General features: G+C 42.1%; 1 protein-coding gene across 1 annotated transcript; it reads left to right on the top strand.

Annotated features, from left to right (window-relative positions):
- The first annotated feature begins 6,894 nt into the window (after nt 1–6,894).
- Nucleotides 6,895–27,183, top strand: LOC148978155 (uncharacterized). The gene is made up of 3 exons (XM_089133609.1): nt 6,895–7,049; nt 7,841–7,929; nt 25,433–27,183. Exon 3 carries the CDS (start codon nt 25,444–25,446, stop codon nt 26,467–26,469), a length of 1,026 nt encoding a protein of 341 aa, XP_088989735.1. The 5' UTR covers nt 6,895–7,049; nt 7,841–7,929; nt 25,433–25,443; the 3' UTR covers nt 26,470–27,183.
- Nucleotides 27,184–27,411: the final 228 nt, after the last annotated feature.

The following is a 27,411-nucleotide window of genomic DNA, read 5'->3' on the forward strand; positions in this document are numbered from 1 at the left end:
TTCACGTCGTTCTAGTAAAATAATAATAATAAGTAAACAAACATCAAAATCACTTCGCTGAGAATAGAACACCACTTACCAGCAGCCGCAAGAGTTGAAGATATCCTCTGGGAATGCGCGATTGCGCGTAGCCGCGCGAAATTAAAAAATGCGCGTGCAGCGTGAGGAATCGTCCCGGATGAGTTCGTCAGGTGAAAGGTCATCATGTGGGTCATTTTATTTACGGCTAAATTATTATTCATTAATTTTACTACTAGTTAGATTGGGCAGGCATCCACAAAAGTGCCTTTAAATACAAAAAAAGGAGAGGAAATTTTGTCTTGACAAAAGGGCACTTTGGGCACTAAGGGGCAAAAGCGCAGGTGCTCGAGCACTTCTATTTTTATAAAACTTCTATTTTTTAATACTTCCCAGAGAACTACTGAAAAAGTTTATTAACAATCTAGTAACTACTATTAACTAAAAGAAACTCCTATTAACGAATTAGTAAGTAATAGCTCACAGATGAAAGTGTTACTAGATACTTCTGTGGGAATTACTAATTATTTGGATCCGTATTATAAAGTGAAGATCATTGGAACTAACTAGTAATGACTCAAGTGTTACTAAAGACGTTTTCTAAAAGTATACTTAAGTTCACCAAAAATCTCAAACGGTTGCACAAATCATGACTGGATCATGTAGTAACACTCGAGTCATTACTAGTTAGTTCCAATGATCTTCACTTTATAATACAGATCCAAATAATTAGTAAGTAATAGCTCACACATGAAAGTGTTACTAGATACTTCTATGGGAATTACTAATTATTTGGATCCGTATTATAAAGTGAAGATCATTGGAACTAACTAGTAATGACTCGAGTGTTACTACATGATCTAGTCATGATTTGTGCAAACATTTGAGATTTTTGGTGAACTTTAGTGTACTTCAGGGAGCCTGTATAAATAGAGACTTGGGATGTCTGCGTACCATATAACCCACAAGTGCATACTATTCGACACAGCTACACAAGCATTTTTTAACCTTTTTAACCGAACGTTAACATTACTCAACAGTCTATTGTCAACAGTCAATGTCAACAGTCTATAGAGCTCCGGACGTCAGGTGACCTACTCTGTTTAAACCGTCATATTGGCAGGCAAGGCGGTCAGGGACCGGGACGTGAATGAATGACGGCAGCTTTAGTTTCAAGGCAACAGAGTTCACAGCACACTTTAATTCAAAAATACATATAATCTATGTAGATCTATAATGCCTTTATAGATCTATAATGGTGCTTTTCATGTGTATTGATAAAGGAATATAAAAGGAGGAAGTACAGATCAAACGGGGGCTGCTTTGGGGAACGGTTCTCAGGGAAAGTGAGCCGTGATGAAGAGGAAGTGGGGCCGACAGACGGGCGCGGGGCTGTGAGTTGGGAGAAAGAGGTAAACATAGGGCAGAAGATCGTTTGTGAGAGATAGTGAGTAGTCCAAATCAATTCCCATCCTCCTCTCTTGTGTCTGTGGGACATCTTGATGTGAATGCCAGATCAGAAGATGGGCAGCGGCCATATATATGTGTATTTCCCACTGAGTGCTGAATTGGTGAGATGAAGTGATGCACTGCTTGCTGTGTGAAGTGTGAACCTAATCCCGCTGGATGTCCATTTCTTACCTGAGTTTTCTATCATTCTGACTGTATAAGCAGAGGCTAACACTGTTGTACTCCACAGACCGTTGAGTGTATTTATCTGGCAGCCCGCTGTGAAGAGACACGTAGTGAATGTGTAACCGACTGCTTTACAGTGAAGAGGATTACGTGCCTGTATACGCACACCTGACTGCTTTGCAGTGGAGACCTTCAGCCGTAAGTTCTCTGTCTGTCTATGGGAGAAGAAGAGGATTATAAGCCAAGAAGAGGATTGTGTGTTTGTATGCCAGAGGATTACGTGCCTGTATATTCACCTGTCTGCTTTGCAGTGAAACCTCCAGCCTGAAGCTCCCCCCGCTGTTGGAGGAATAAAGTGCAGTGAAATCCCCCTGATTGACTCTTAGAGAAGCTGCCAACAGAACATTCCTGACCCTGCATTCCCCACAGTCATTTTTATCTTTAATAAAATAATGTTTTATTCAATTCTCCTTGTCTGTCCTCCTTGCTCCATCCTCCATCAGACTCCCCAAGGGTGGTATGGGTCTCGAGGGGCGGGTGCAGGTCAGATTGGCCCGCCCGACCTGTGACAAGAGCATCTGACTGCAGATGTCAATAATGCAGCGTAATGGAATAATCTCCCGATCAAACTCCCCTTCCCGAAAGTTATAAACTGCCTCCAGAACCCAGTTAAGGTACAAAAATATATTCAACAAAAATAGTGATGCAGTTAAGTGTTTTTTCGCTCAGCCGAGCCCTCTCTGTTGCTGTGTGGAGCAGCCTGTGTCAGTCACCTTCCTGAACGTCAATCACTCACTCACTCTAACTCACTCATCCGTGCATGCACTGCGGTCTCGTGAGGAAACGCAGTTCTCTTACGAGAGGTTCTCTCGTACTGCGTAATATCTGACGCACCGGGAAAACCTCTTTTCCTATTATCTATTTTTGACAATTGACATATTAATATTTAATTATAACCCGTTGGGATTGAGTATTGATATACAATTAATTTTAACCTGTCTGTAACATATGTGTACATATGCAGTTGATTATAATTGTGGCTAATTGTCTATGTATATCTATGAATGCAGATACAGGTCACATATTATCCCCCTCTTTGGGCGATTTAACATGTATGATTATCTGGTTCAAACCGTATGAATAATTACTAATTATGAATTAATGAATACATATTCCCCAAAACCTGACCAGGTACTCTACAAGTGTTACCTTTTATTTTATTTTAATTTTTTTCAAAAATGAAAATCCTAAACGCCCCTGGACACAAAACTGAAATTGTAATAATCTGTTTGGGGTATTGTCATTTACGTGAAGTACAATGTTTACACAACTGATTCTTCTTAAGCCATTTCTTCAGAGGATGTTTAACAGCGATAAGTATTACTTTGTCTTAATGATTGCGGTAAACTATTCCAATATTTGCTCCCTATTACAGATCATACTTTCTGACCAAAAGATGTTGGCCTATAAAGGCACTTCACAGACAGACCTGGACTGGTACTGATACCACACTCTCTCCTCGGTTTATACACTCATTTAAGAGAGGTGCCAGAACGTATACATTTTTATCAACATTTTTATCGCTTTCTTATACAGTGATTCTATTAACCTAAGAGTTGTGTTACTTATGAATGACCAACTGTTAACCTCAACCTTTCTGCAGCCTTGTGGGTTATGTATAGAACACCAACAAAGCTGACAAGTGACTTGCACCTCTAAAGGAGTATAGTACCCCACTTTCCTCTAAGTGAAAGACACTGTTGGAGCTTCGTTGTCGAAGGCGTTTCTGCATCTCCCAGCCAGTTCTGAGGAAAGTTCAGCTAAAGATTCCTCTCACTCTGTCAGCACATTTACCTTCCTAACATCCGTTAAAGACCTGATCTCACTGCCACTCGTGGATCCTCTTCTAGGACAAAGGAAATTATGATCAAGTGACTTTTCTTTTCTGCAGTCTCTATTTAAATACACAAGAATGTGACTCTGCAGTCGTATCACACTCATGACATCCAGGGCACTTCTTACACGTGCCACTCTTCCTCAGAGCAGTATAAGACTGGAAAACTGGAACTGGTTGATGTAATCAGTCTGACCAGTGTCTTCTGAAGACAAGAGGACCTTGCTTGAACAACACACACACACACACACACACACACACACACTCTTGCAGAGGAAGCTCACACAAGAATATATATGTTTTTAATGTGAATGTGATAATCTTTAAGGACTGTTTAGAATCATTTTGAAAGTCTCAGGGTGACTGGTAATAATGTCTCATTTCCAAAGAAGTAAAAGAAAAGGTAATAAGGTTTTTAAGAATATAGAAATGTCTTGCACACAGAGTTAATCAACTTCTACCTTTTGTCTGAGTGCAAATTCTCCTTCCCCCAGTAAGGAATTCAGTAACCTTCCATTGTAGTTTGGTGATTAGATCAGGTAAATTTGGTGATTAGATCAGGTCTGGGTCTATTTAAGGGAAATGCACAAGAATTCAGGGCTGCTATTCTGTATCAGATCAGCCCATGATGCTGGGTCTTCGAGGCTCGGCATTCATGTAATATGTTGGGTAAAGTTCTTTGAAACATTTAATGGTTTGCATTGATTATCTTGTGGAATTGTAATAATACATTTACCTGGCATAATAAATTGTTATATTTGGCTATTCTAACAGACTTTGACTTTATTTTACATCCCCCTCAGAAGGGAAGTTCAAGTCAACTCAAAGACTGTTAAGGCGTGGCCTGAGTGAGCCTCACTACCGCTGCAGGATTGTTTCGAAAGAACCAACTGGGACATCTTTGAGGATGAGAACCTGGAGGTTCATACCACCACAGTACTTTCCTACATAAACACGTGTTGACAATGTTACAATCGGCAAACAGGTTCGGATGTACCCTAACCAAAAGCCCTGGTGTACGAGAGCGGTTCGTAATCTCCTCAAAGAGCGTAACATCGCCTTCAAGTCTGGCGACAGAGCACTGTATAGCTCTGCAAGAGCCAGCCTGAAAAGAGGCATCAGAGAAGCCAAAGCAGCTCACAAGAGAAGGATTGAGGATCACTTAAACAACAACAACCCACGGAGGGCCTGGCAGGGCATCCAGCAGCTCACTAATTACAGAAGTAACAAAACTACTGCAGATGGCGACATTGCTTTGGCAGAGAAACTAAATTGTCACTTTGTCCGCTTTGGGGAGAAGAGCACAGCCACCCATGCATCTCCTTCACCTGACGGTAACAACAGCTATACACTCACTGTGCAGGAGCACGAGGTGAGGCGGGTGCTCAGTAAAGTAAACCCGCGGAAAGCTGCAGGTCCAGATGGGGTTATGGGCAGGGTACTAAAGGACTGTGCGCCACAGCTCTCAGCGGTCTTCACCAGACTATTCAATCTGTTCCTGTCCAAATCTATTGTTCCGCCATGTCTAAAAACTGCAATAATTCCTCTGCCCAAGAAATCTACCATATGCAGCTTAAATGACTACCGCCCTGTGGCACTTACACCAGTGATCACTAAGTGCTTTGAACGGTTGGTCCAGCAGCATATTATAGCTAACTTGCCAACCACCTTGGATCCATATCAATTTGCTAAACAGAGCGAATAGGTCTACAGAAGATCCTATTAACACCGCTCTTCATAATGCACTAACCCATCTTGAACACCGGGGGAGCTATGTGAGGATGCTCTTTGTAGACTTTAGCTCTGCTTTTAATACTATAATTCCTGGGAGACTTCACATCAAACTCATTGATTTAGGACTCCCTCAATCCATCTGTCAATGGATTATGGATTTCCTGACTAACCAACCTCAAACTGTAAGAATAGGGCCACACATCTCCACCCAACTCACACTCAGCATCGGCTCACCACAGGGCTGTGTGTTAAGTCCCTTGCTCTACTCTCTTTACACATACGACTGTACCGCAATCCATTCTACCAACACCATAATTAAGTATGCAGACGACACAACCGTGGTTGGTCTCATCTCAGGGGGAGATGAGTCACCCTATCGGGAGGAGGTCCAAAGACTGGTTGAGTGGTGCAAGGACAATAATAATGTAAAAATGTTGGGTAGTTATAAACTTTTAGACTTTTAATGATTAGTGTTTTATTTTTAAAGTTTGTGGGTCGTGTAAAAAAAAAAATCCCTTATTTTTGGGATGGATTCCGGGAAATCTCCCTTATTTTCAATGTTCAATGTTGACAGCTGGACTGGATATGGTAAAAGTTTATCAACTTGCTCCGCTGAGTACGTCACTGTCTTTGTTGCTCTGATTGGCTTTAGCGCTATCCAATTGCGTGCAGAGAGAATTTGAAAGACAACCGTTTATCCCGCCCCTCGGATTGAGCCCTGTCAATGAAGAGTTTCCAGACCTAACATATTGATGTAGGTCTGGCATGCCAGGCTAATGTTCTAGTTTATTCTTTAGTGAGTTCCATCTAATTAGCATTATTTTAACTGCAGCCCCAACTACATTACTATGATGACACAATTGAGTTACTGAAAGCTGAAAGCTGCGTCATGCTGCGGATGAGATGCTGTTTGCTGATGAGGAGAAGAAGGGGGTGGAGGAGGGGGGACACTGCACCAGACCAGACCACAGCCTTTAATGATTTTGTGGGAGGTATGAATAAAAAAGAATTCTCATTTTCTTTGTCTTATTCTTTCATTTTAATGAGTAGAATGAGTAAAATAAGGCTAATGCTAAATAGCAGGATAACCAAATGGATATTTTATTTATAATTTGGGGTTAACCCAATATATGTTGCATCTTTATTTGTGGAATTAAAATTCACATAGAGAAAATAGATGTTATTTTTTATTATGACAAAAAAAATATTTATGTTTTTATGTTAAATCTTATCATTTAACTTGGTAAGTTCTACATACACAAATGACAATGATCTGAGAGGAAACCCAACATCTCCAGTTTCAAGGCTGATAACATTTTATGTTCTTTTTTCTTTCTTTTTCCTCTTTAATGTGTGAATATACTTTTCTTCAATATCTCTGATATGAATTTTATCTTTAATGTTCATCATATAATACCTGATGTTAAAAAAGTTCTGTCTTATGATGCTATGGAATTATTTAAGTAATTCTATGTGAAACATTTGTATCTGTTGAATTGTTACTGTATGCATTAATTCATTGCTTGACTGACAATTGAGATCTTTCACTGCATTTATCAATATGACCTTGGAGGGAAAACGAAAGAAAGGAAAAACACAAGTGCTGAGGGTGTAATTTAGAACTGGGCAGTGGATAATCACCAGCAACAACTTCACGAGCTGATGTCACGATCACGAGCTGATGTCACGAGCGTCTCGAAGTGAGACTGCGGCTTTTCTTCTCTGACTGAACTTTCGTTTAGTCACAGTTCTGTTGGCCGGTAGGAAGGTAAGAAGGGTTATTGCTGTTCTCAGTGAAATTTATTTCATTTCTTTAACTATATTAGCCATCCACGCTGGTTAAAGAAATAGATTGTTTTTTATGTATATGTGTGATTATTTTTAAAGGATGGTTTCTTGTGTGTATTATTATGTAATGTTCTGTAAATTCCATGTGATAGAGCATATATTGTCTATGTATTATATTTTTTTTGAGGTTTATTAGGTATTTTGAGGTCTTTATTCTTTGCATTTTGGATACATCTGACATTTATCTTCATTTGTCATATGTTCTAGTTTATTTTTTAGTGAGTTCCATGTAATTAGCATTATTTTAACTGCAGCCCCAACTACATTACTTCCTTTTATAATTTGCATTGAATTGTTATTTTGATGTTGATTGGTAACTTGCTGCCTTCACGTACTGTCAAAAATCGGATAATTCCCACTTATGGAGTCGTGATGATGACAAACTCATCGTATTCAAGTTTCCAAATGTAAGGGCGTTCATGTGCAATTCTTACCTAGAAACTAGATCATTCTGATAGAAAGTGAAGGCAGCATGACACAGCTGAGTTACTGAAAGCTGAAAGCTGAAAGCTGTGTCGTTCTGCTGATTAGATTTTATGGGAGCTATGAATGAATAAATAATATAATTTATATTTTCTCATTTTATTTGTCTTATAGCCTACTATCATTTTAATGAGTAAATTAAGCCTAATGCTAAATTTAGATCAGGCTTACGCTAAATAGCAGATATTTATCCAAGGTTTTTTTTTTTCTTTTTTTCTTTTTTTAAAGTAAACCACAGCTAAAGGAGAGGCGGCTCTAACTCTGTCCACTATCAACATCTACACAACTCGGAAAAGAGGCAACTTCCTCTGAATTAGGTAGGTCTAAGATGTTTTTTACTATTTGTATTGCAGTTGTTCATTTTAATTGTAGAAGATATGATGCATATACATGTATGAAATGTAGAGTATATAAATATTTAGAAGTCTCTCCAAAAATTAGAAATGACCAAATGGTCCATCAATTTTTTATATTCTTATGTGCATCTCTGTTTGTTATTTGGATGGCAAACAGTTGCACTGGTCTTGAGTTTCTCACGGAGGAGCAGAAGCATGAAAGGAGGAGCAGCAACTGTGAAATATGAGAGAGGACCATGTCTGGATTTTACGTTGTGTTTTTTTTTTTTTTTTTTTTTTTGCATTATTTGTGTCGTCTGTGAGTGGCTGCCTCCTTTACTTTCATTGTCAAGGGAAAACAGGAGAAATTCAAAAGATTTTAATGAATAATTAAACACTAAATGAATGTAAGGTGGCAGCTGCTGCGTTTTGGACCAGCTGCAATTTGTTTACTATGCGTGCAGGTCAACCACCCATAAGAGCATTACAATAATCTACACTCTAAAAAAATATGGTTCCCTTTCGCAGTCACTACGAGTTATGTTGTGACAACGAATGGGGTTTCGCTTAGAAAGCCTATCAACTTTGAGAATTACAAAATGAGCCAATGGCAATGAAATGCCATGAGTCTGCAGAATTTGCATAGCGTAACCTCATGGTTATATAAGGAAGGACGCTGACAACACGCAGTTATGTTTCTGCTTCGGAGCCAAGAGGTCCTCTTCACTCCTGCAGTCTATTGGCTGATTATCTTCAAGAATCTTCGAGAAGAGCAACTTCCAGTTGGTGGTGGTGTGACGGCATGTTACAGCGAGTTTCACATTCCTGCCTGCTGATCTGTGCAGTGGTCTGCAACAGCGTGTGTTTTCTTCACTAGTTCAAATTATAGTTATTGATATCAGGAATGAATTTATACCAGTAACAATGGCAATTTTTGATATCAGAAATTACAGTTCCACTAGTAACAATGCTAATTCTGACTGAATCCTACTCGCCCTCACTTGATACCGTCTTGGGATTGCTCTACGCGTGAAAGGAGACTCCAGCCCATCTTGCAGCAAGGAAAGCATTGCCCTGATCGAGAAAGTTTGTTCTCGTTCTCGTGGTGAGAAGGACACCCCTCAACGAACAGGTTCCACTTCAACGCATTGAGCCACCTCGTAGATAGAGCTCTAGCGGAAGTGATGGTGTCTACCACCGCTTGGGGTAGGTCATTCTAGGGACCAGACATGGAGTTTCCAGAGGTCTGGACGCAGGTGCCATAGGGTTAGTCTCTGTAAAAGCTCCTTCCTCAGAAGAATGGGCCAGGGAGAGGCTGTCGTGAGGAGCACCAGTTCTGGGAACTAGGTCTGGTTGGGCAAGTTAGGCGCAAGTAACAAGACCTGCTACTCGCCCTCCCTGACTTTGCACAGGGTCTGTGGGAGAAGGCTCACTGGGGGGAAACACATAAAAGCATAGACCCCCATGCCAATTGACACAAAGAGACCTCAGATGCTTCTGACTCCATAGGAAGAGATGGACGAGCAAGTTGTGACATATGGCGGGAACGTAGACCTCCTTGACGGTTAATGTATGCAACGGGCATTTTTCTGTCCCTAGCTTTTACAGAAATATTACACTTAAAAAAAACCTTTAGAATTACAATTTCTTTACATTTTAAAATAAAACAATATCCCAGCTAACAAAGTTAGGTTCTGAGAACGTTTTTCTAACGTTCCATTTTGGTTGTGGGAACGTTAATTTAAAATGTTCTAAAAACGTGGAAATGTCCAGTTTGCTTAACGTTGCTGGAACGGTGTCTTAATGTTTGCAGAACGTTGCCGGAACGTTAGCATAATGTTGTTAGAACGTTATCCTAAGGTTAGCATAATGTTGCTGGAACGTTATGAGAACGTTTATCAAACACAAATAACCTGATAAAGACGTTCCGATAACGTTGTTCTAAGAACGTTTTTTATCAACGTAATGAGAACGTTCATCAAATACAAATAACGTGATAAAGACGTTCCAAGAACGTTGTTCTAAGAACGTTTTCTCTCAACGTTACAAGAACGTTAATAATGTTATATGAACGTTCCGAAAACATTATTTTAATAACGTTTTGTCCTAACATTTACACAACTTTTAAAGAACGTTAGTGAATGTTCTGGGAACGTTCCCTGTTAGCTGGGTTATTTGAACAATTACACCTTCTTGAGCCATCAAGTGGCAATATTTATTTTTTATTAATTCTATAGTCATACAGTCATGTACAGAGGGAAAATGCTTTATTTTGAGGTCAATAACAGGTTTTTACACCATTTAAAATACAATAATGTATACATAACTATCTAATACAGTATATTATGTAAATGACATAAAAAAAACTACAGTAAATGCAGAACAAATATTATAAAAGTTATAATGAAAGTAGTGGTTGTTACGAATCTGCTCCGAGACGTGGAGATGAGATCCAAACGCAGCTTTATTTGAGGGCAATCCAGAGATGTAATCCAATGTACAGGCAAGGGTCATACACAGATAGGCAGTCCAAAACAGATAAACAAAGAAACAAACAAAACAGGCAGGGACCAGAGGCAAGAGAGTAATCCAGGGAACAGAGCTAGATATCCAAAAACCAAGAGACAAGAAAACCATAAGAATGCTCAGAATTGCAGTGTAACACTTAAAGTCTTCGTGGTGAGTGACTGAATGAACATGGTATATATAGACAGATCAACATGATGAGACACAGGTGAACGCAATCAGTGAATGAGGTACAGGTGAATGTGATCAGTGATGATGAGTCCGGGCAGTGAGTTCTGTGAAATGTAGGTCCGTGAAATAAAAATAAAAATGCTAGGTCCGTGGAGCGGAAAAGGACCTGCAGACTGCGGCAGAATGGATGGCCAGGGCAGAAACGACCCCTCAGGGGACCAGGGCGGAGCAGGCTGTGCGGTTGAATAGGGCGGAGCAGGTTGTGCAGGCGACCAGGGCGGAGCAGGATGAGTGGTCGGCCACGGCGGTGAAGACCCCTCGGGCCGCCACGGCGGTGATGCCCTCTCAGGACCAGAGACCGGCTTGGGACCAGACACCGGCTCAGGAACAGACACCAGCTCAGGAACAGACACTAGAACAGAAAGGACAGACACAAACAGAAACAAACACTGGCTCGGGAGCAGACACTGGATCGGCCATCTTGTCCGGAGACACTGGCTTGGAGGCGGTGACGTGAACAGTCTCTGAATTGGCAGAAGTAACATGAACGGTCTCTGAATCAGCCATCTTGTCCGTAGACACTGGCTTGGAGGCGGTGACGTGAACAGTCTCTGAATTGGCAGAAGTAACATGAACGGTCTCTGAATCAGCCATCTTGTCCGTAGACACTGGCTTGGAGGCGGCCATCTTGTCTTTAGACACTGGCTCGGAAGTGGTGACGTGAACAGTCTCTGGATTGGCAGAAGTAACGTGAACAGTCTCTGAATCAGCCATCTTGTCCATAGAGACTGGCTCGAAGGTGGCCATCTTGTCCTTAGACACTGGCTCGGAGGCGGACATCTTGTCTTTAGACTGGCTCGGAGGCGGCCATCTTGTCCGTAGACACTGGCTCAGAGGCGGCCATCTTGTCTTCAGACACTGGGTCAGAGGCAGCCATCTTGTCCTTAAACACTGGCTTGGAGGTGGTGACGTGAACAATCTCTGGATTGGCAGAAGGAACGTGAACAGTCTCTGAAACGGCCATCTTGTCCATAGACACTGGCTCGGCAGAATTAACGGGAACAGTTTCTGAAACGGCCATCTTGTGCGTAGACACTGGCTCGGCAGAAGGAACGTGAACAGTCTCTGAAACGGCCATCTTGTCCATAGACACTCGCTCGGCAGAATTAACGGGAACAGTTTCTGAAACAGCCATCTTGTCCATAGACACTGGCTCGGCAGAAGTGACGTGAAGCATCTCTGGCTCGGCAGAAGTGACGTGAAGCGTCTCTGGCTCGGCAGGGCTGACGGTGAGCGCAGGCTCGGCAGGGCTGACGTGGAGGACAGAGCTTAACCGAATGGCAATGTCAATATATTGAGTTAGAGTGTAGTGAGGAGTATTGTCAAGCATGAGGTAATTAAGAAGCTCATTCAGTCCATTTCGAAAAATGTCTTTTAAGACAGCATCTTTAAAGTTCACCCCATAGCTAAGTTCATAAAAATCGTCGACAAAATCCTCAATTGATCGGTTACCTTGACTGAGGCGGAAGAGACTGATAAGTGGGTCCATGGTGGATTCTTCCTTGGCTGCTGGATCTGAAGTGGCAAAGTCTTCTGTTATGAAACACGTGAGTCTGGGGAATCCAAATGCAGAGTGTTTATTAGGAAGCAGAGTTGAACAGGCAAAGATCAATATCACAGGCAAACAGCAGTATCAGAGGAAATCCAGGGATAGTCAGCAGGCGATGGTCGAGGCAGGCGGCGAGCAGACGGGAGTCGGTATCCAGGCAGAGGTAAGTAACACAGGAAACAGGCAGACAAGAACAGAGATCAGGACGATAGAAAACCGGGGCAATGCAATACTTCACCGAGAAGTGGTGTGTGGAAATGGCCTTTATGAGTGTGTAAATGAAGTGCAGGTGTGTGTGCAATCAGTCCAGGGAGGTGTATAATGGGAAATGAAGTCCATGGAACCCCAGGAGAGCATGGCTAATCGTGACATAGCCCCACCCCTTTAAGAGCGGCTTCCAGATGCTCAAAAACAAAAAACATGAGTTCAGGAGGGTGGTGAAGCGGATGTGGTCTTGGGGGAGGGAAGGAGGACCAGGTCCATGCAGGGGAACGGGACCATGGCCTGCAATGGTCCCATCATGGAGCATGGGCGGACCTGGGTCGTGAAGCGTGTGCGGAGCCGGCTGAGCAGACGACCAGGGCAAAGAAGAACCCTTGGGCGACCATGGCGGTGAAGACTCCTCGGGCGGCCACGCCGTTGAAGACCCTTCGGGCGGCCACGGCGGTGAATCAGTACAGTGCAGGTGTATGGTGGGAAATGAAGTCCATGGAACCCCAGGAGAGCATGGCTAATCGTGACAGTCGTCCCCTGGAGTTGTGTCACTGGTCAAGTCAAGTCACATTTATTTATATTGCGCTTTTCACAATACAGATTGCATCAAAGCAGCTTCACAGTGATAACATGAAAGTAGTACAGCACAGATCAATAATATTGTTGAATATTAAATATCCCCAACTAAGCAAGCCAAAAGCAAGGCAACAGTGGCAAGGAACCAAAACTCCATCAGATTGGATGGGAAAAAAAACCTTGGGAGAACCCAGGCTCGGTCGGGGGCCAGTTCTCCTCTGGCTAACATTCATATTGTTTCAAAGAAGCTTTACAGTAAGTGTATTTCAGAAAGTACATGGAAAAAAATACATTTATTTAATCATGTAATATTAAGGGAATAACATATCGCCGGCGTTGAGTCGTCTCTTCACAGGTGCTGAGTCGTCTCCTCATGGGCATTGGTCTTCTCATCACAGGCGTTGGGGCATCTGAAATCCTCGTGAGACGCAGGATACAAAACTGGAGCTGACGAACACCACTTTTCTCGGGACAAGCGTCCCTAGATAACAGCAGAAAGGCAGATGGGAAATAATTAGCATAGCTGATGTTCACTGGACACTGGTGTTACCGTTAAACAAAAATCGTCTCGGTTACGTATGAAACCCTAGTTCCCTGATAGGGAACGAGACGCTGCGTCAAGCGCTGTGGGAACGCCCCTGCGTTGTGCGTCATGAAGCACGTATGGAATCAGCACAATAGAGAGATGGAACGTCATGGCGGATGACATCATCAACCAGGAAACTATAAAGCACCCCAAAAACACAAGCGCATCAGCTTCTGATAGGGTAGAGCTTCCATACTCCTGGTAGAGTGAGCTTGTACAGCCAAAGGTGAAGGCTGACCAGCAGATTCATAAGCAAGTGAGATAGCCCCGACCACCCACTTGCTCATTCTTTGCTTAGACGCGGGATGCCCCTTCCTGGGTGGCCTGTCACGGCCTTGCCTGGCTCCTCCTCCTGGCTGTGTGCTGTGTCTCCTACAGGTGAGGTGTTTGGAGTTGTGCTAATTAGTTCCTTCAGATGAGACCCGCTTCAGATGATTAGTTCCGCTTCAGATGAGACCAGGAACAGAGCCAGCCTTCGCTGCATCTCTCCCGCACCATTTAGGATTTTTGTTTTTGCTTCATCTCATTTAATTTCATTACACTGTTGCTTTCATTTTCACTTTTGGCTGGCCTTTCCCTATACTCTGTTGCTTGCTTTGAGCCAGGCTCGTAACAGGCCCAAAACACACAAACAGTTGTTCTTATTTCTTCCACAGGGCAGCTCTGTGGACATAAGCATCTAACGCCCTAACAGGGCAGAGTAAATTAAGTTTCTCCTGGTCTGACGACGAAAATGGAGGAGGACAGAAAGCCTGCAAAACTGTAGGTCTAACAAAATTAGTAGGTACCTTGGGAACATAACCTGGTCTAGGATATAGAAAAGCCTTAACCATACCAGGAGAAAATTCCGGCACGAGGTTGAAACCGATAGAGCCCGCAAATCTCTGATTCTTTTTAGTGAGGACATAGCTAGAAGAAAGATAGTTTTAAAAGTGAGAAATTTCTCAGGAACTTCTTCAATAGGTTCAAAGGGAGCTAGGGAAAGACTGTCTAATACAATGGCCAGATCCCAGGTTGGCACCCTCGTGCGAACTGCTGGGCTCAGCCTCAAAGTGCCACGAAGGAAACAAATTATAAGCAGGTGTCTCCCAAGAGAAACTCCACTGAAAGGGACGTGGTAAGAAGCCAGTGCCGCCACATACACCTTTAGTGTGGAGGGGGATATGTGGAGAAGCGATCCTGCAGGAATTCCAGCACTGCACCCACTGGGCAGTTAACTGGGTCCTGCAGGTGTTCTCCACACCAAGAAGTGAAAAGTTTCCACTTCAAGGCATATAGCTTCCTCGTGGAAGCTCTGGAGTGAAGAATGGTCTCAACAACCTCGGTTGAGAGACCGGAATTTATGAGCTGGGCCCCCCCTCAGAGGCCAAGCCCACAATTTCCGAAATTCTGGGCGGGAGTGAAATATCGTGCCACCCGCCTGAGAGATTAGATCCCTCCTGACCGGGAGCTCAAACGGAGAGCCGTCCAGGAGAGAAATCAGGTCTGCAAACCATACTTGGGCCGGCCAGAACGGGGCTACTAGTAGTAGGCTGACCCCATCCCGGCGGACCCTCTCCAGAACTCCTGGTAGCAGAGCAATCAGGGGAAAAGTGTACAGACGTGACCTCGGCCATGGCTGCACCATAGCGTCCAACCCCAGGGGGGCTGGATGACTGATGGAAAACCACAGATGACAATGTGTGGTCTCCCTGGAAGCAAACAGGTCCACCTCAGCGCGACCGAAACTCAACCAAAGGAGCTCCACCACCTCGGGGTGAAGTCTCCATTCCCCCGGCCTCGGCCCCTGCCTCGACAGGGAGTCCGCTACCACATTCAAATACCCAGGAAGATACATTGCTCTCAGTGATAGTAATTTCCCTTGGGACCACAGAAGAATCTGACGGGCCAACTTGTAAAGCCGGCGAGACCACAGGCCCTCCTGATGATTTATATAAGCGACCACCGTCGTGTTGTCTGACTGAACTAGGCAGCACGAAGGCAGCGCCGCATGTACAACAGGCCGCAAGGTATAAGATTGGACGCTGCTGCCATCAGACCCAACAGTCTTTGAAACTGCTTTACAGTGAGTAGCTGGCCTAGCTTTACTTGCTTCACAGCTGAGAGAATCGAAGTGATGCGGGTTGGAGAGAGTCGCGCCCACATCGAAACCGAATCCCAAACGACACCCAGAAAAGTGGTCTTCTGAGACGGACCAATCGTTGATGTAATTGATAATACGAATGCCCTGAAGCCTCAGAGGCACTAATGCTGCATCCATGCATTTCGTGAAAGTGTGGGGAGATAAAGCTAGGCCAAACGGAAGAACCCTGAACTGGTACGCCTCGCCCCCGAAGGCAAACCTCAGGAACTGTTGTGGAAGGATGGAAATGTGGAAGTACGCGTCCTTTAGATCTATCGTGACAAACCAGTCCTCAGATCTGATTTGTGACACGATCTGCTTGATAGTGAGCATCTTGAATTTTAGCTTCCTTACCGAGCGATTCAAAAGGCGCAGGTCTAAAATTGGACGCAACCCCCCATCCTTCTTCGGAACGATGAAATATCAGCTGTAATAACCTGACTACAAACTGGGAGGAGGAACCCGTTCTATAGCCTCCTTTTGAAGGAGCGTTTTCACCTCTTGTTCCATTACCAGAGCCTGCTCGGGGCCCACCACTGTGGGCAGGACCCCTCTGAATTTTGGTGGACGACACCTGAACTGGATAGCATAACCCTTTTCTATTGTCTGCAGGACCCAATGAGATATTTTTGGAAGGCTTTTTCACTCTGCCAGAAAATCTACTAAGGGTACCAGTCTCTCGAGACTGGCCTCTGGTGTAATCCGAGCAGCAAATGCAGCACCCTGTAATGGCGCACCGGCAGGGAAAAACTGGTTTAACTGCTCTGAGATCCTCCTCAGAGGGAGTGAGCGTCTCTTGGGAAAGCGCTTGCTGGGACCGTCTGCGCCCCGGTATGAAGGCTTGTTTTTTCTCTTCCTGAAACTGATCTATTACAGAATTAACTGCATCGCCAAATAACCCCATAGGAGAGAGAGGAGCGTCTAGAAGAAAAGCCTTTTCTTTCTCTTTCATATTAGTCTGATTTAACCAAAGATGTCTTTCTGCGGCCACCAGAGCTGCCAAGCGTCTCTACGCTGGCTTGTAAACGTGAGCTACGCGATCTTTTGACGTTTGAAAAAAATAAAGCCCATGACATTATATTCATAAGACATGCTGAAATATATTCCAGTGTACCTGGGATGAAGACATTTCACATGCAACACTGGAGTCTGCCCAAGATGTGAGAACTCCTTCCTTCTGCAGAGTTGCGCAAACGAACTAACCTCATTCAAGCACACTTTTAACAAACCTGATTCAAATAAATAAAACATAATCTCCTTATTTGTTGCATTATTATTTTTTTTTGTGGTAACTCTGACTACATGTGCTGAAAAAAATAGAAATAATATTTCATAAAAACATTTAATATTGCCAAAGAAGTAAGCTAACACCAGTGACAAAAAAAATGGTACAGGCGGTCTTTAAATAAATGCAAAAATAAAATAAAACAAGCTGTCATTTATGCGTATTCATAAAGTCAAAGGGTAATTTAATAATGTGGTGTAAGTTTAAATGCTAGAAAAAGAAATACATTCTAAGACATCTTGCCATACCAAAAGTGGACGTTTCTGTAGAATGACCCCTCTATGGACCAGTCCTTGCTTGTCTAGTAACAGCATTTTGAGATGGCCCAGCGCAAGTGCAAAAAAAGGCCTCATTCACAGACCTGAAACTGCATGTCCGTTGTACCTGGCCCCCAAGCCGGTGGTAGAGGCATCCGTGAAGTCCACAGCATGCCTGGACACTTTTTTAGAGGGACATATGCCTGTAGAAACGAAGGGTCCAACCATGGGCTGAGGGTTTGGTGACAGTGCGGGGCAATAGGAACCTGGCATGAGGGGCGCTGCCACGCCCGTCTCGGGAATCGGTCTTGAACCCGGTGTTGAAGCGGCCTCATATGAAGCAATCCGAGCAGCGTCATAGTGTCTGCAGATGCCATATGCCCCAGGAGCCTCTGAAAAAGTTTCAGTGGGACCACTGTCCTGCGTTTGAATGAATTCAAGCAGTTCAACACAGACTGAACACATTCCTCTGTGAGGCGTGCTGTTAGGCAGAACGAGTCCAATTCCATACAGAGAAAAGATATCCTCTGCACAGGGGCGTGTTTACTCTTATCCCAGTAGACCCACAGTCAATCGGACACGAGGATGCATTTCTATGCTAGCATCTAGAACAGCAGACTGAGAAAGTGGTCGATCAAGACCCACAGGTCCAAGATTGGCCATAACCTGGCCTGCGGCTTTAAACCACCACGCGCAGCTTGCTATATTGGCGCCAAAATGCTTTCATACTGCAAAAAGTTCTTCACACACATTCGGGAAGGCACACGGGCAATTACGCGTCACACTGCGCCCCCAGTGTAACCCGGGAAAGCATAGCTGTCAAGTCTGAATCTAATTCAGCATGAGCACACATACCATTATAGTGGGAGCTCAGCATCATCTTAAATTCCAGAGTGTAACAGCCCTCTCTCTGATGCAGCGATATGAGCACCTAATCCTCCCCTGGAGCCCTGAATGAAATGCTAGGTCCATCATGAGAATGACCAACAATCCCATCTAGAAGCGGCCAGGCATGCAAGACAGTGAATTTGGCATCAACAAGGATCTTTTGAAGAGTGGATCTATGCGACGCTGAAAATCTTACCAAGTGAAAACAAACAATAATTTTTGATCCATTCATGCATCTATGTTTGAAGCGCCTGTCAGATGAAATCAACACGTGCTGTCATGAATAATTAAGCAAGGCTTCTTTTCATAGGATAAGGATATGTGGTCTCACAGCTAATTATGGGACACTAATGAGCAGACAAAACATGGAAACCTGTAGCCATGTCGATATTATATTACCCTGGTAGTAATCTCTATTAATCTCCAGTATAATTACATTGTTTAATATAATATTGTTTTATTTGATATTATGTAAATATGAAATTTTATTTTATATTGGTTTATTTATTATTACCATATGTTACTTGTATTTATATTGTAAGTTAATATTGTGTCCAGTTTGGCCATGTAAATAAAGGGGTATTATTATTTTTTTGACAAAGTGTGTGCGGTTTTGTTTTCTTAAGTACCATTTCAAGAACCGTTTAGGCACCGGAACCGTTTAAAAAATACCGAGTAGGTACTGGTATCGGATAAAACCCAACCGATACCCAACCCTAGTCACAACTGAAGTGGTCTCATGTGCAAAAGGCCCAGAGGGATCCCTGTGGATGCAGCTGCCATGAGACTTATGCAATGTGACCAAGCCAGATGTTGCTTTAGGATGTTTAAAAAATGGTCTTGACACAAACAGGGGACAGTTGTGCCCCTGATGGTGGCAGAGTCCCATTTAACCCTCAAGCACGTTACCCTCTGGGGAGGAGAGTGAACGCTTTTCTTGGCATTGCAACTCAGCCCCATTTAGAGAAGATGAGCGAGGATCGATCTAGATGTCGAAGCGCAAGCTCTTGAGACTGGGCCAGTATGAGCCAATCGTCTATGTAACATGGCTAGGTCGAATGGAAGGACCCGGAATTGGTAAGCTTCGCCCCCCAAAGCAAACATCAGGAACTTCCAGTGTTGTGGCAATATTTCTATATGAAAATATGCGTATTTTAAGATCGACCATGAAGATCCAAAAACGATGTTGATTTTACAACACGATCCTCTTGATAGTTAGCATCTTGAACTTGAGCGTTCTAACGAAACGGTTCAAGCCTCAAAGATCTAAAAACGGACACAGTCCCCCATTTTTTGTGACACCAGATGCGCCTGTTTCATGGTAGTTGGAACCACTCCGTTAAAACGAGGAGGGCAACATTCCTTTTTACTGTTTTTAGGACACAAAAAATATATCCAGCAGTAGCTCAAGATGGCCGCTGCTGGTGTGAGTGGTTTGGGAGGCTCCACTCACGAGCGCAAATCAGGACATACGGCCGCTTATATAGTCCCCAAACAATGTGCAATTGGTATTTTTAAGTTTTGGCATAATGCTTTTTTATATTATAACAACAAATGCTTTCTCAAACAAAAGAGAAACTGCAAACATGAGTATGACAACTACACTATGGCAGTCTTAACTACCTGTTGCATCTTGGTGCTTATGTCTGGACTGTTCATATGCGATGTACCAACAAATGCTGGTAAAAATACTAACCGTGCTGCCACTGCTGATCAAGATCCATTTGGCATTTGGGGTGAGAAAGCCAAACTATATTTCTTTGGTTTCGGCTATGCTACCATCTTCTCCCACACCTCTGCTGTAAATGAAGCACCGGCACCCAAAAGACTGAACCAACGCAACCGCATGAGTAAGCAGAGGCATGCTCCTCCAAGAGTAATTAAAACCCTAATTTTGTTGCTACTTCTATCGGGAGACGTACACCTAAATCCCGGGCCTCTGCGTAAAGCTGATATATCCCAAAACATCGCTGAACAGCAGTACCAAGCTAACGATTCATATCCGGGAGTAAACTTGACAACAAATGTACTCTCCCTGACTAAAAACGAGGGTGAAATGGGTCATCATTTCTCACAAGTGGATGCTCTGGGTGACGTGTTCCTTCCTGCTGCTGGGTCCGTTTGGGCATCTGGACATCTGGGTGTAGCCGCCGGCGAAGAGGATGGAGCGGTTGCTGGCGCTGCCGTGCTGGGGCCGCAGCGGATGCGGGGCCTCGATCGCGGTGGGGAGCGATGTGTTGGAGCGCGGCATCCAGCTCCAGCGGCAGAGTCTCGGAGCACCGGTGTCTATGGCCCGGATTCGGACGGTGCGGCGGTGAGTCTCGATCTACACGGCGCATGTAACTCAATAGATAACGAATGCAAACAACGACGGCAACACATAAGGTCCAAAACTCCAAATCGGGCAGCGCTCAAGCAGAAAGAGCTGAAGATTTTTCAAACTGTAAATCATGCACAGATTATCTGGAACCCCCAAACAAAACCAAAGGGGATTTTAGGAGGACACATTAATATAAGAAGTATTCTACCAAAAATAGATCAAATTAATAGATTGTTGACTGACTCTAACCTGGATTACTTGTGCGTGACTGAAAGTTGGCTGAATCCATCCACTCCCACAGACCTAATCAATATACCTGGCTTCAATTGTTACAGGAGAGATAGGGACATAGGAAGGGGTGGGGGGGTGCTAGTGTACATGAAAGAAACATTTAAGTGTGAGCAAGTCAAATGTGATGGGAAACTGGAATGCCTGGGGCTAAATGTAATTTTGTCTCCAACAATGAAATTTAAATTAATTGTCATTTATAATCCTCCTTCACATAGAGCAAATTTTTATGATGATTTTAAGAGTCTTCTAATGAATATTGACAATCGTACTGAATGTATAATTATGGGTGATATCAATATAAACTGGCAGGAGAAAAACAACAACAGAACAAAGCTGAAAGCATTGATGGATAAGTTTAAATATAAACAAATGATAAACACACCTACTAGAATTACCAGACACAGCGCAACATTAATTGATTTAATTTTCGTAAATAGACCAGAAAGAATAACTAAAACTTATAACTTAATTACAGGGCTTACCGATCATAACATGACATTAGTTGTCAGAAAGTTAACTAAAAAGCGGTTCATTAACCATAATAAAGCAGAGAATAAAATGAAAACAGGTATTCCTAAAGCAAAAATGAATTCCTTTGAAAATGAGTTAAACCAAATTAACTGGAATAGTACTATCACAGAGACTGATTTAAATCTGAGTGCATCTAAGTTTGTCAATAAAATTAATGATGTAATAAATAAGCATACAAAAACCTGGACAAGAAAACCAAGAAAGTATTCTCTTCCGTGGTTTAACAACGATATTCGGTTAAAGGCTAAAAATCGTGACCTTGCACTTAAAAAGTTTTTAAAATCTAGGAATAATACTGACCATCTAATTTTCACTGGTCTCAGAAATAAAGTTATAAGTGAGCTGCGCAAAGCAAAAACAAAATATTTTATACAAATGATAGAAGAAGCAAATGGAAATAGTTCCAAATTATGGCATCATATAAACAAATTGACAAATCATAATAAGAAAAACCATCAAATGATAGATTGCCTTAAAATTGATGATGATTACGTTAATGACAGCCAGTTAATTGCTAACGAGTTAAACAATTTTTTTGTTGAATCAGTTTATGATCTGGAGAAAACTTTTAAGGGCAGATTACCTTCTGAGAACAAAGTTCAGTTTAGCAGTATAAATTCTTTCAAAATCAGAGGAGTTTCGCATGACGAAGTAAAGAAAACTATTGTCAAAATGAAAGATTCTACATCAAGAGACATGCATAATCTTAATGTAGCTCTAATTAAAAACCACCTAAGCAGCTTACTTGATCCCATCACTCACCTTGTAAACTTGTCAATACAAACAAATACTTTCCCACAGAGCTGGAAGATTGCTGTAATTACTCCAATTTATAAGTCAGGCGACAAAGATAAAGCCTGCAACTACAGGCCTATTTCCATTCTCCCTGTTGTTTCCAAAGTGTTGGAAAAAATTGTGGCGGAGCAATTAATAGAACATCTGGAAAATAACCAATTGTTGAATCCTCAGCAGTTTGGGTTTCGAAAAAAACACAGCACAGAAACCGCCAATTGCTTTTTGTTGGAACAGATCAAAGGTTCATTGGATAAAGGGAATGTGGTAGGCGCTGTGTTCTTAGATCTGAAGAAGGCCTTCGACACAGTAGACCACTGTATTTTATTGCAGAAATTGCAGCAATTTCAATTTTCTAATACTGCTCTGTTATGGTTTAAGTCCTACCTGGAGGGTCGAGAACAATGTGTGAAAGTAGGGACTGTTAAATCCAACCTGAGTCCAAATGACTTAGGAGTTCCCCAAGGGTCAGTTTTAGGACCGATATTGTTTTCAATGTATATAAATGATCTCCCAGATTGTTGTCAAGGTGTAAACTGTCAGCTTTATGCTGACGACACCGTTATCCATGTGTCAGCTAAAACAACCGCAATGGTTGGGCAGCAGTTAACAGAGGCTTTACATAACATCTCGAAATGGCTTCAATTGTCCCATTTAACTTTAAATGTTCAGAAAACCTTTTCCATGTGTTTTTCTATCAACCGGAGGTCTCCTGACAGCATCTTTGAAGTTCATCTAGACCATGAACCCATCTCTGAGGTTAATGAGGCGAAATACTTGGGCATAATCTTGGATAGACACCTGAAGTTTCAAAGTCATGTAAATCATGTTTGCAGGAAAGTTAAATCAAATCTAAACTGCTTTCGTTTCATTAGAAGAGAGTTGCCACATCATGCGGCTTTATTGTTTATGCATGCAATGGTTTTTTCACATTTCTCATATTGTATTACTGCATGGTCACAGACATCAGCGTCCACTCTGAAACCAGTTATTTCTCTATACAAACAGGCAATTAAGATATTTGACAAAAAACCCATGATATACCATCATTGTAATATTATAAAGAAGCATAAGCTTTTTACTTTTGAAAACTTTGTAAATTTTAGTATTTTGAAATTGACTTTTAAATGTTTGAACAACTGTGTGTCACCACTGTTCTCTGGCCTCATAGAGAGGCGTCAGGGCTCTTTAAGACCTTCCACCAGAGCCTCAGTTAGTGGGGATTGTGTGATACCGAAGTTTGGAAAATCTTTTGGTCAGTCTAGCTTCTCCTTCAGAGGGGCTACACTATGGAATTCTCTCCCAATTGGACTCAAACTGCAGAGGAATATTAACATCTTCACCAGAGACCTTAAACAGTGGCTGAAATCGGGCCAAAGTTGTTCCCATGTGTAAATGATCTTTGTCTTGTTTTATAATGTGTTTTTATCTGTAGTAAAAGCCCCTATGGACAGGTGTTGAAAATTAGCACATGTGCTATTACACTTTAAACAATGCATCTGGTTCGTCCAATGTTATTGCTATGTCCATATTAAATAAATAAATAAATAAAAAAAAAATAAAATAAGCTTTTCACGCTGCTAAAGTCTCTTTAATACTTCCTGTTAGGGGAATGTTAAATGTTCTTTGTCCTGGGCGATAACAGGAAACAAAAGAACCTTCAACATTTTGCTGGAAAGCGCTGCCCCCTGAATCACCAGAGGTGGCAAGGATGTTATAGTGGTTTCGAAAAGGCTGCTCAGCGCGACGAGCCGGTCCTCAGTCTTTACGAGGGGGAACGCAACTCACCATACTCTGCTTTTTTACTCCCCCCTGATCTTTGATCAGATCAGCTTGATATGCCATTGTGTTCAAAGAAACACCAGTCTGACCCCCACCAGCGAGGATGTTATTATACACAACTTGGTGGGGAGTGCTGACTTCTTAAATGACGATGAGCGCCATAGAAAAGATAGCCCGCGAGCGTCTCTGCAGAACTGGCACATCATCGTGAACAACATGCCCTGCTCCCACAATAGTTTAATAGATTGACGTCGAGGGCACAAAGATGCACGAAGAATAAGGTTTTTCCCCATGCACGAGTTAACGTCATGGAGGTCCTCAAGAAGGGCAGTTTAGCTGTAATCTGGCCACAGCACGAGTCACCACCTCGAGTAACCTCTCAAACGCTTTATCATAACAAGAGAAGTGCTCAGAGGTGGTACTCTCAAAGTCCATAATTTTTTAGATGGCTTTTTCAATATTTAATTCCTCGGAATTAAATGTGACCAAAGAACAGCCAGACAATATATTAATACAAGTATCTGATATATTGCATTGAATATCTGATTTCTCATATATTATCATTTAATTCATTAGCAAAAAATATGGCCAAATATCAAACAGACAAGCAAACACAGTCTGAATGACAGGCTGTTTAAATCTTTCATAAGATCAGCCTAGTATGCCTGTAACACAGCCACAGTGTACAGCACAGTACCAGCCTGACTTGTTGAAAATGCATGTGATATTGCAATCCCAGGGGAGAGAAAGTCTGTGAGCATCTCTCCGATCTGAGGCAGTGTCAAATAATCTCGTGCCTTCGCACCCGCGATAGTCGAATTGGTCGACGTCGAGGGCACAAAGACAGGTCATGTATTTATATATATTTTATATTTATAAAAATTTATTTATAAGCTTTGAGTGTTTTATGGGACTCTTTTTGCTGTGATCAGTGTAGTCTGGCCACTGCATTAACAACCGCCCCGAGAGTTTCTCCTTTTATCATTGGGAGGAACGCTCAGAGGCGACGAACTCACAAGATCCAGTGTCCTCTGCGTAAGCCGAAGAAGCGCAGAGGCACACTTTGGTAGTCAGGCAAAAGGACATCGCGATCTGAAGAGAGAATAATAATAAATAAAGCCACAGTCTTACAGATCATTAACTAAAAAAAAGTTGTTTTAGGGTTTAGTTACCCTTTAAAGTAGTTTAACACAAGGCAGTTTAAATACGTTCACAATGCACAGTATGTCTCGATCAAAAGATTCAGTACATGTATTTTCAATCTATAGCCTATTTCTACCTTTCTGTCAGTATAGGTCAAGTATACTTAAGTTCAAGTTTAAGTATATTCTGAGAAGTATAAAAAAGTATACTCAAAGTACACATTTTTATTTTTAATTTATAAAAAGTATACTTATAGCACACTTGAATAAACTTCTCTTTTTGTAAGTGACATAAAGCTGTTTTAGTAATCAGTGAGCTCAATCTATAGAAGGACTAAAATAACAGCATTCATCTGGTGTGGAGATTGAATGTTTGGTTTCTTCTGTGTTGCAGGTTCAGGCACGATGAACAGCATTATTCCCAGGAGCAAAGCAAAAGGCACTGACTTATGTGGAGCGGGCAAATACTATTATATAATACGTTCTGATCTTGGGTGCTATATGAAGATAGGTAGTATCAATAAAGGTTTAGACATCTCTATTTTCAGTCTGCACCCTTCCTGCAAAAATGGAGACCATTACATTGGAGGTGAAGAGGGCTCCTTTTACATCATCAAGGGCAATTCATACCGCAGAGTCAAGAACCTGACGACAGACGGCGATGCTCACGAAATTCACAGCCTTCATCCCAACTGCCAGGGAGGAGACCACTACTTCTCAGCCTTTAGCAAGTTTTTCATCATCTTCCAAGAAAGGGGCACTTACCGAGAAACAACAAACATGAATACAGACTCAAATGCTGAAGAATACAAGCTCCATCCCAACTGCAGAAATGGCCTCTATTACTGGGGCCTGCCAAACGACTGCTTCTTCCTCAAGCCCGTCTCAGATTGGGGAGTTGAGTACTACAAAGGGACTGACCTCAGCAAAGATGAGTGTGTTGGTGTCTATTCTGTTCATCCTGATGTTCTTAACTTCCTTCCTGGTGGGCTGACAGTAACTAAAGGCCCAGCCTTTGGCGTTTGGGAGAATATTAAAACTATAACTAATGACAGCAATACACCACTGACATGGCAAAAGAAAATCAATAAAAAGGTTGGCTACAATAAAGAGAAGATGACCCAGATCACACACAACTGGAACATAGCCACGTCATACTCGGTTGAATCTGGAGATCTTATAGAGTTAATTGCGAAGATTCAGTTCTCCTATTCTGCAGAATATGGAGGTTCACACGTCATCACTAAAACTGAAATCTGGAAAGAAGTGACTGAAGTGGAAGAAACACTCTCATTTGAGCTGAAGCCAAAAGAGTCTTTATATCTGTGGCAGTACAAAATGGGTTTTGGTGAAAAACCAGTGCTGTTCTGCCGTGATTTAAAGATTGCAAGTGATCCAAACCCTCCGACTGAAGTCCTGCCACCGGCATAATCATGAAAACATCAGGATGGTTTAACTCCAAGAATAATCAAGTGCTTCAGTTAAATACCTTCATTATAACATCTCAAGCAATTATTTAGATATAGTCATGCATTGCTTAAAATGAAACTGGAACCGTTTAATATATATTGAATTGAAATGGTTTAATTTATATAATATATTGTTTAATATGCAGAAGATGCTGGTAAACCTGCAGGAGTTGTAGGACCTGCAGGATTTTTCTTAAGACCGATGGGTAGTATAACTGTTCAGGACAAACTAGGGACATTTCTTTAAATTCAGTTATTTTGTCTTGTGGACTACATGTAAACATCTGTGAAGTGAAGTATGTGTAGTTGCATTAAATACAATATGTATCAAGTGATATGTAGTTGCATGAAATACAATATGTAGCAAGTGAAGTGTAGTTGCATTTAAAAAAAACAACAAGCAATTTTCATGATCTCTGTAAAGTGTATGTATCTTATGCTTACACACAACTGCATGTCTGTTCTTCTGTAGTGTTGGGTGTACATCTGGGCATGTTACTCTTATTAATTTCTAAACGAAAAGATCATTTATAAATTAAATACCTGTGACGGAGAGAGGAAGTCATGTGCGGACTTTCATAGTAGAATTTAAAGCTGCAGCTTAGAAGATTTTTTGGTTAAAAATGACCTAAAATCAATTATCAAAATCAAATAAAAAGCAAATAAATAATAAAAATCAACACTGTCTCCTTTCTTTACTCTGATTCACAATTCTTTGTTTTTTCTAATGATTTTAAAATTTGAGCTGTCAGATTTCACAGGAAATGTCAGTTTCATGTATTTTTCTCTTTTATGAGGGATTCAGGTCTTCCCAGCCGCTCCAACTGTAGACGCACGTCTGCTAGTCTCACACAAGTCTCTTAATCACAGCTGATGTGATAGTCACTAGTTCTTTCAGCTTCAT

The sequence above is a fragment of the Pimephales promelas genome, chromosome 7 (genome assembly GCF_988280905.1).
Source record: "Pimephales promelas chromosome 7, fPimPro1.hap1.1, whole genome shotgun sequence".
NCBI lineage: Eukaryota > Metazoa > Chordata > Actinopteri > Cypriniformes > Leuciscidae > Pimephales > Pimephales promelas.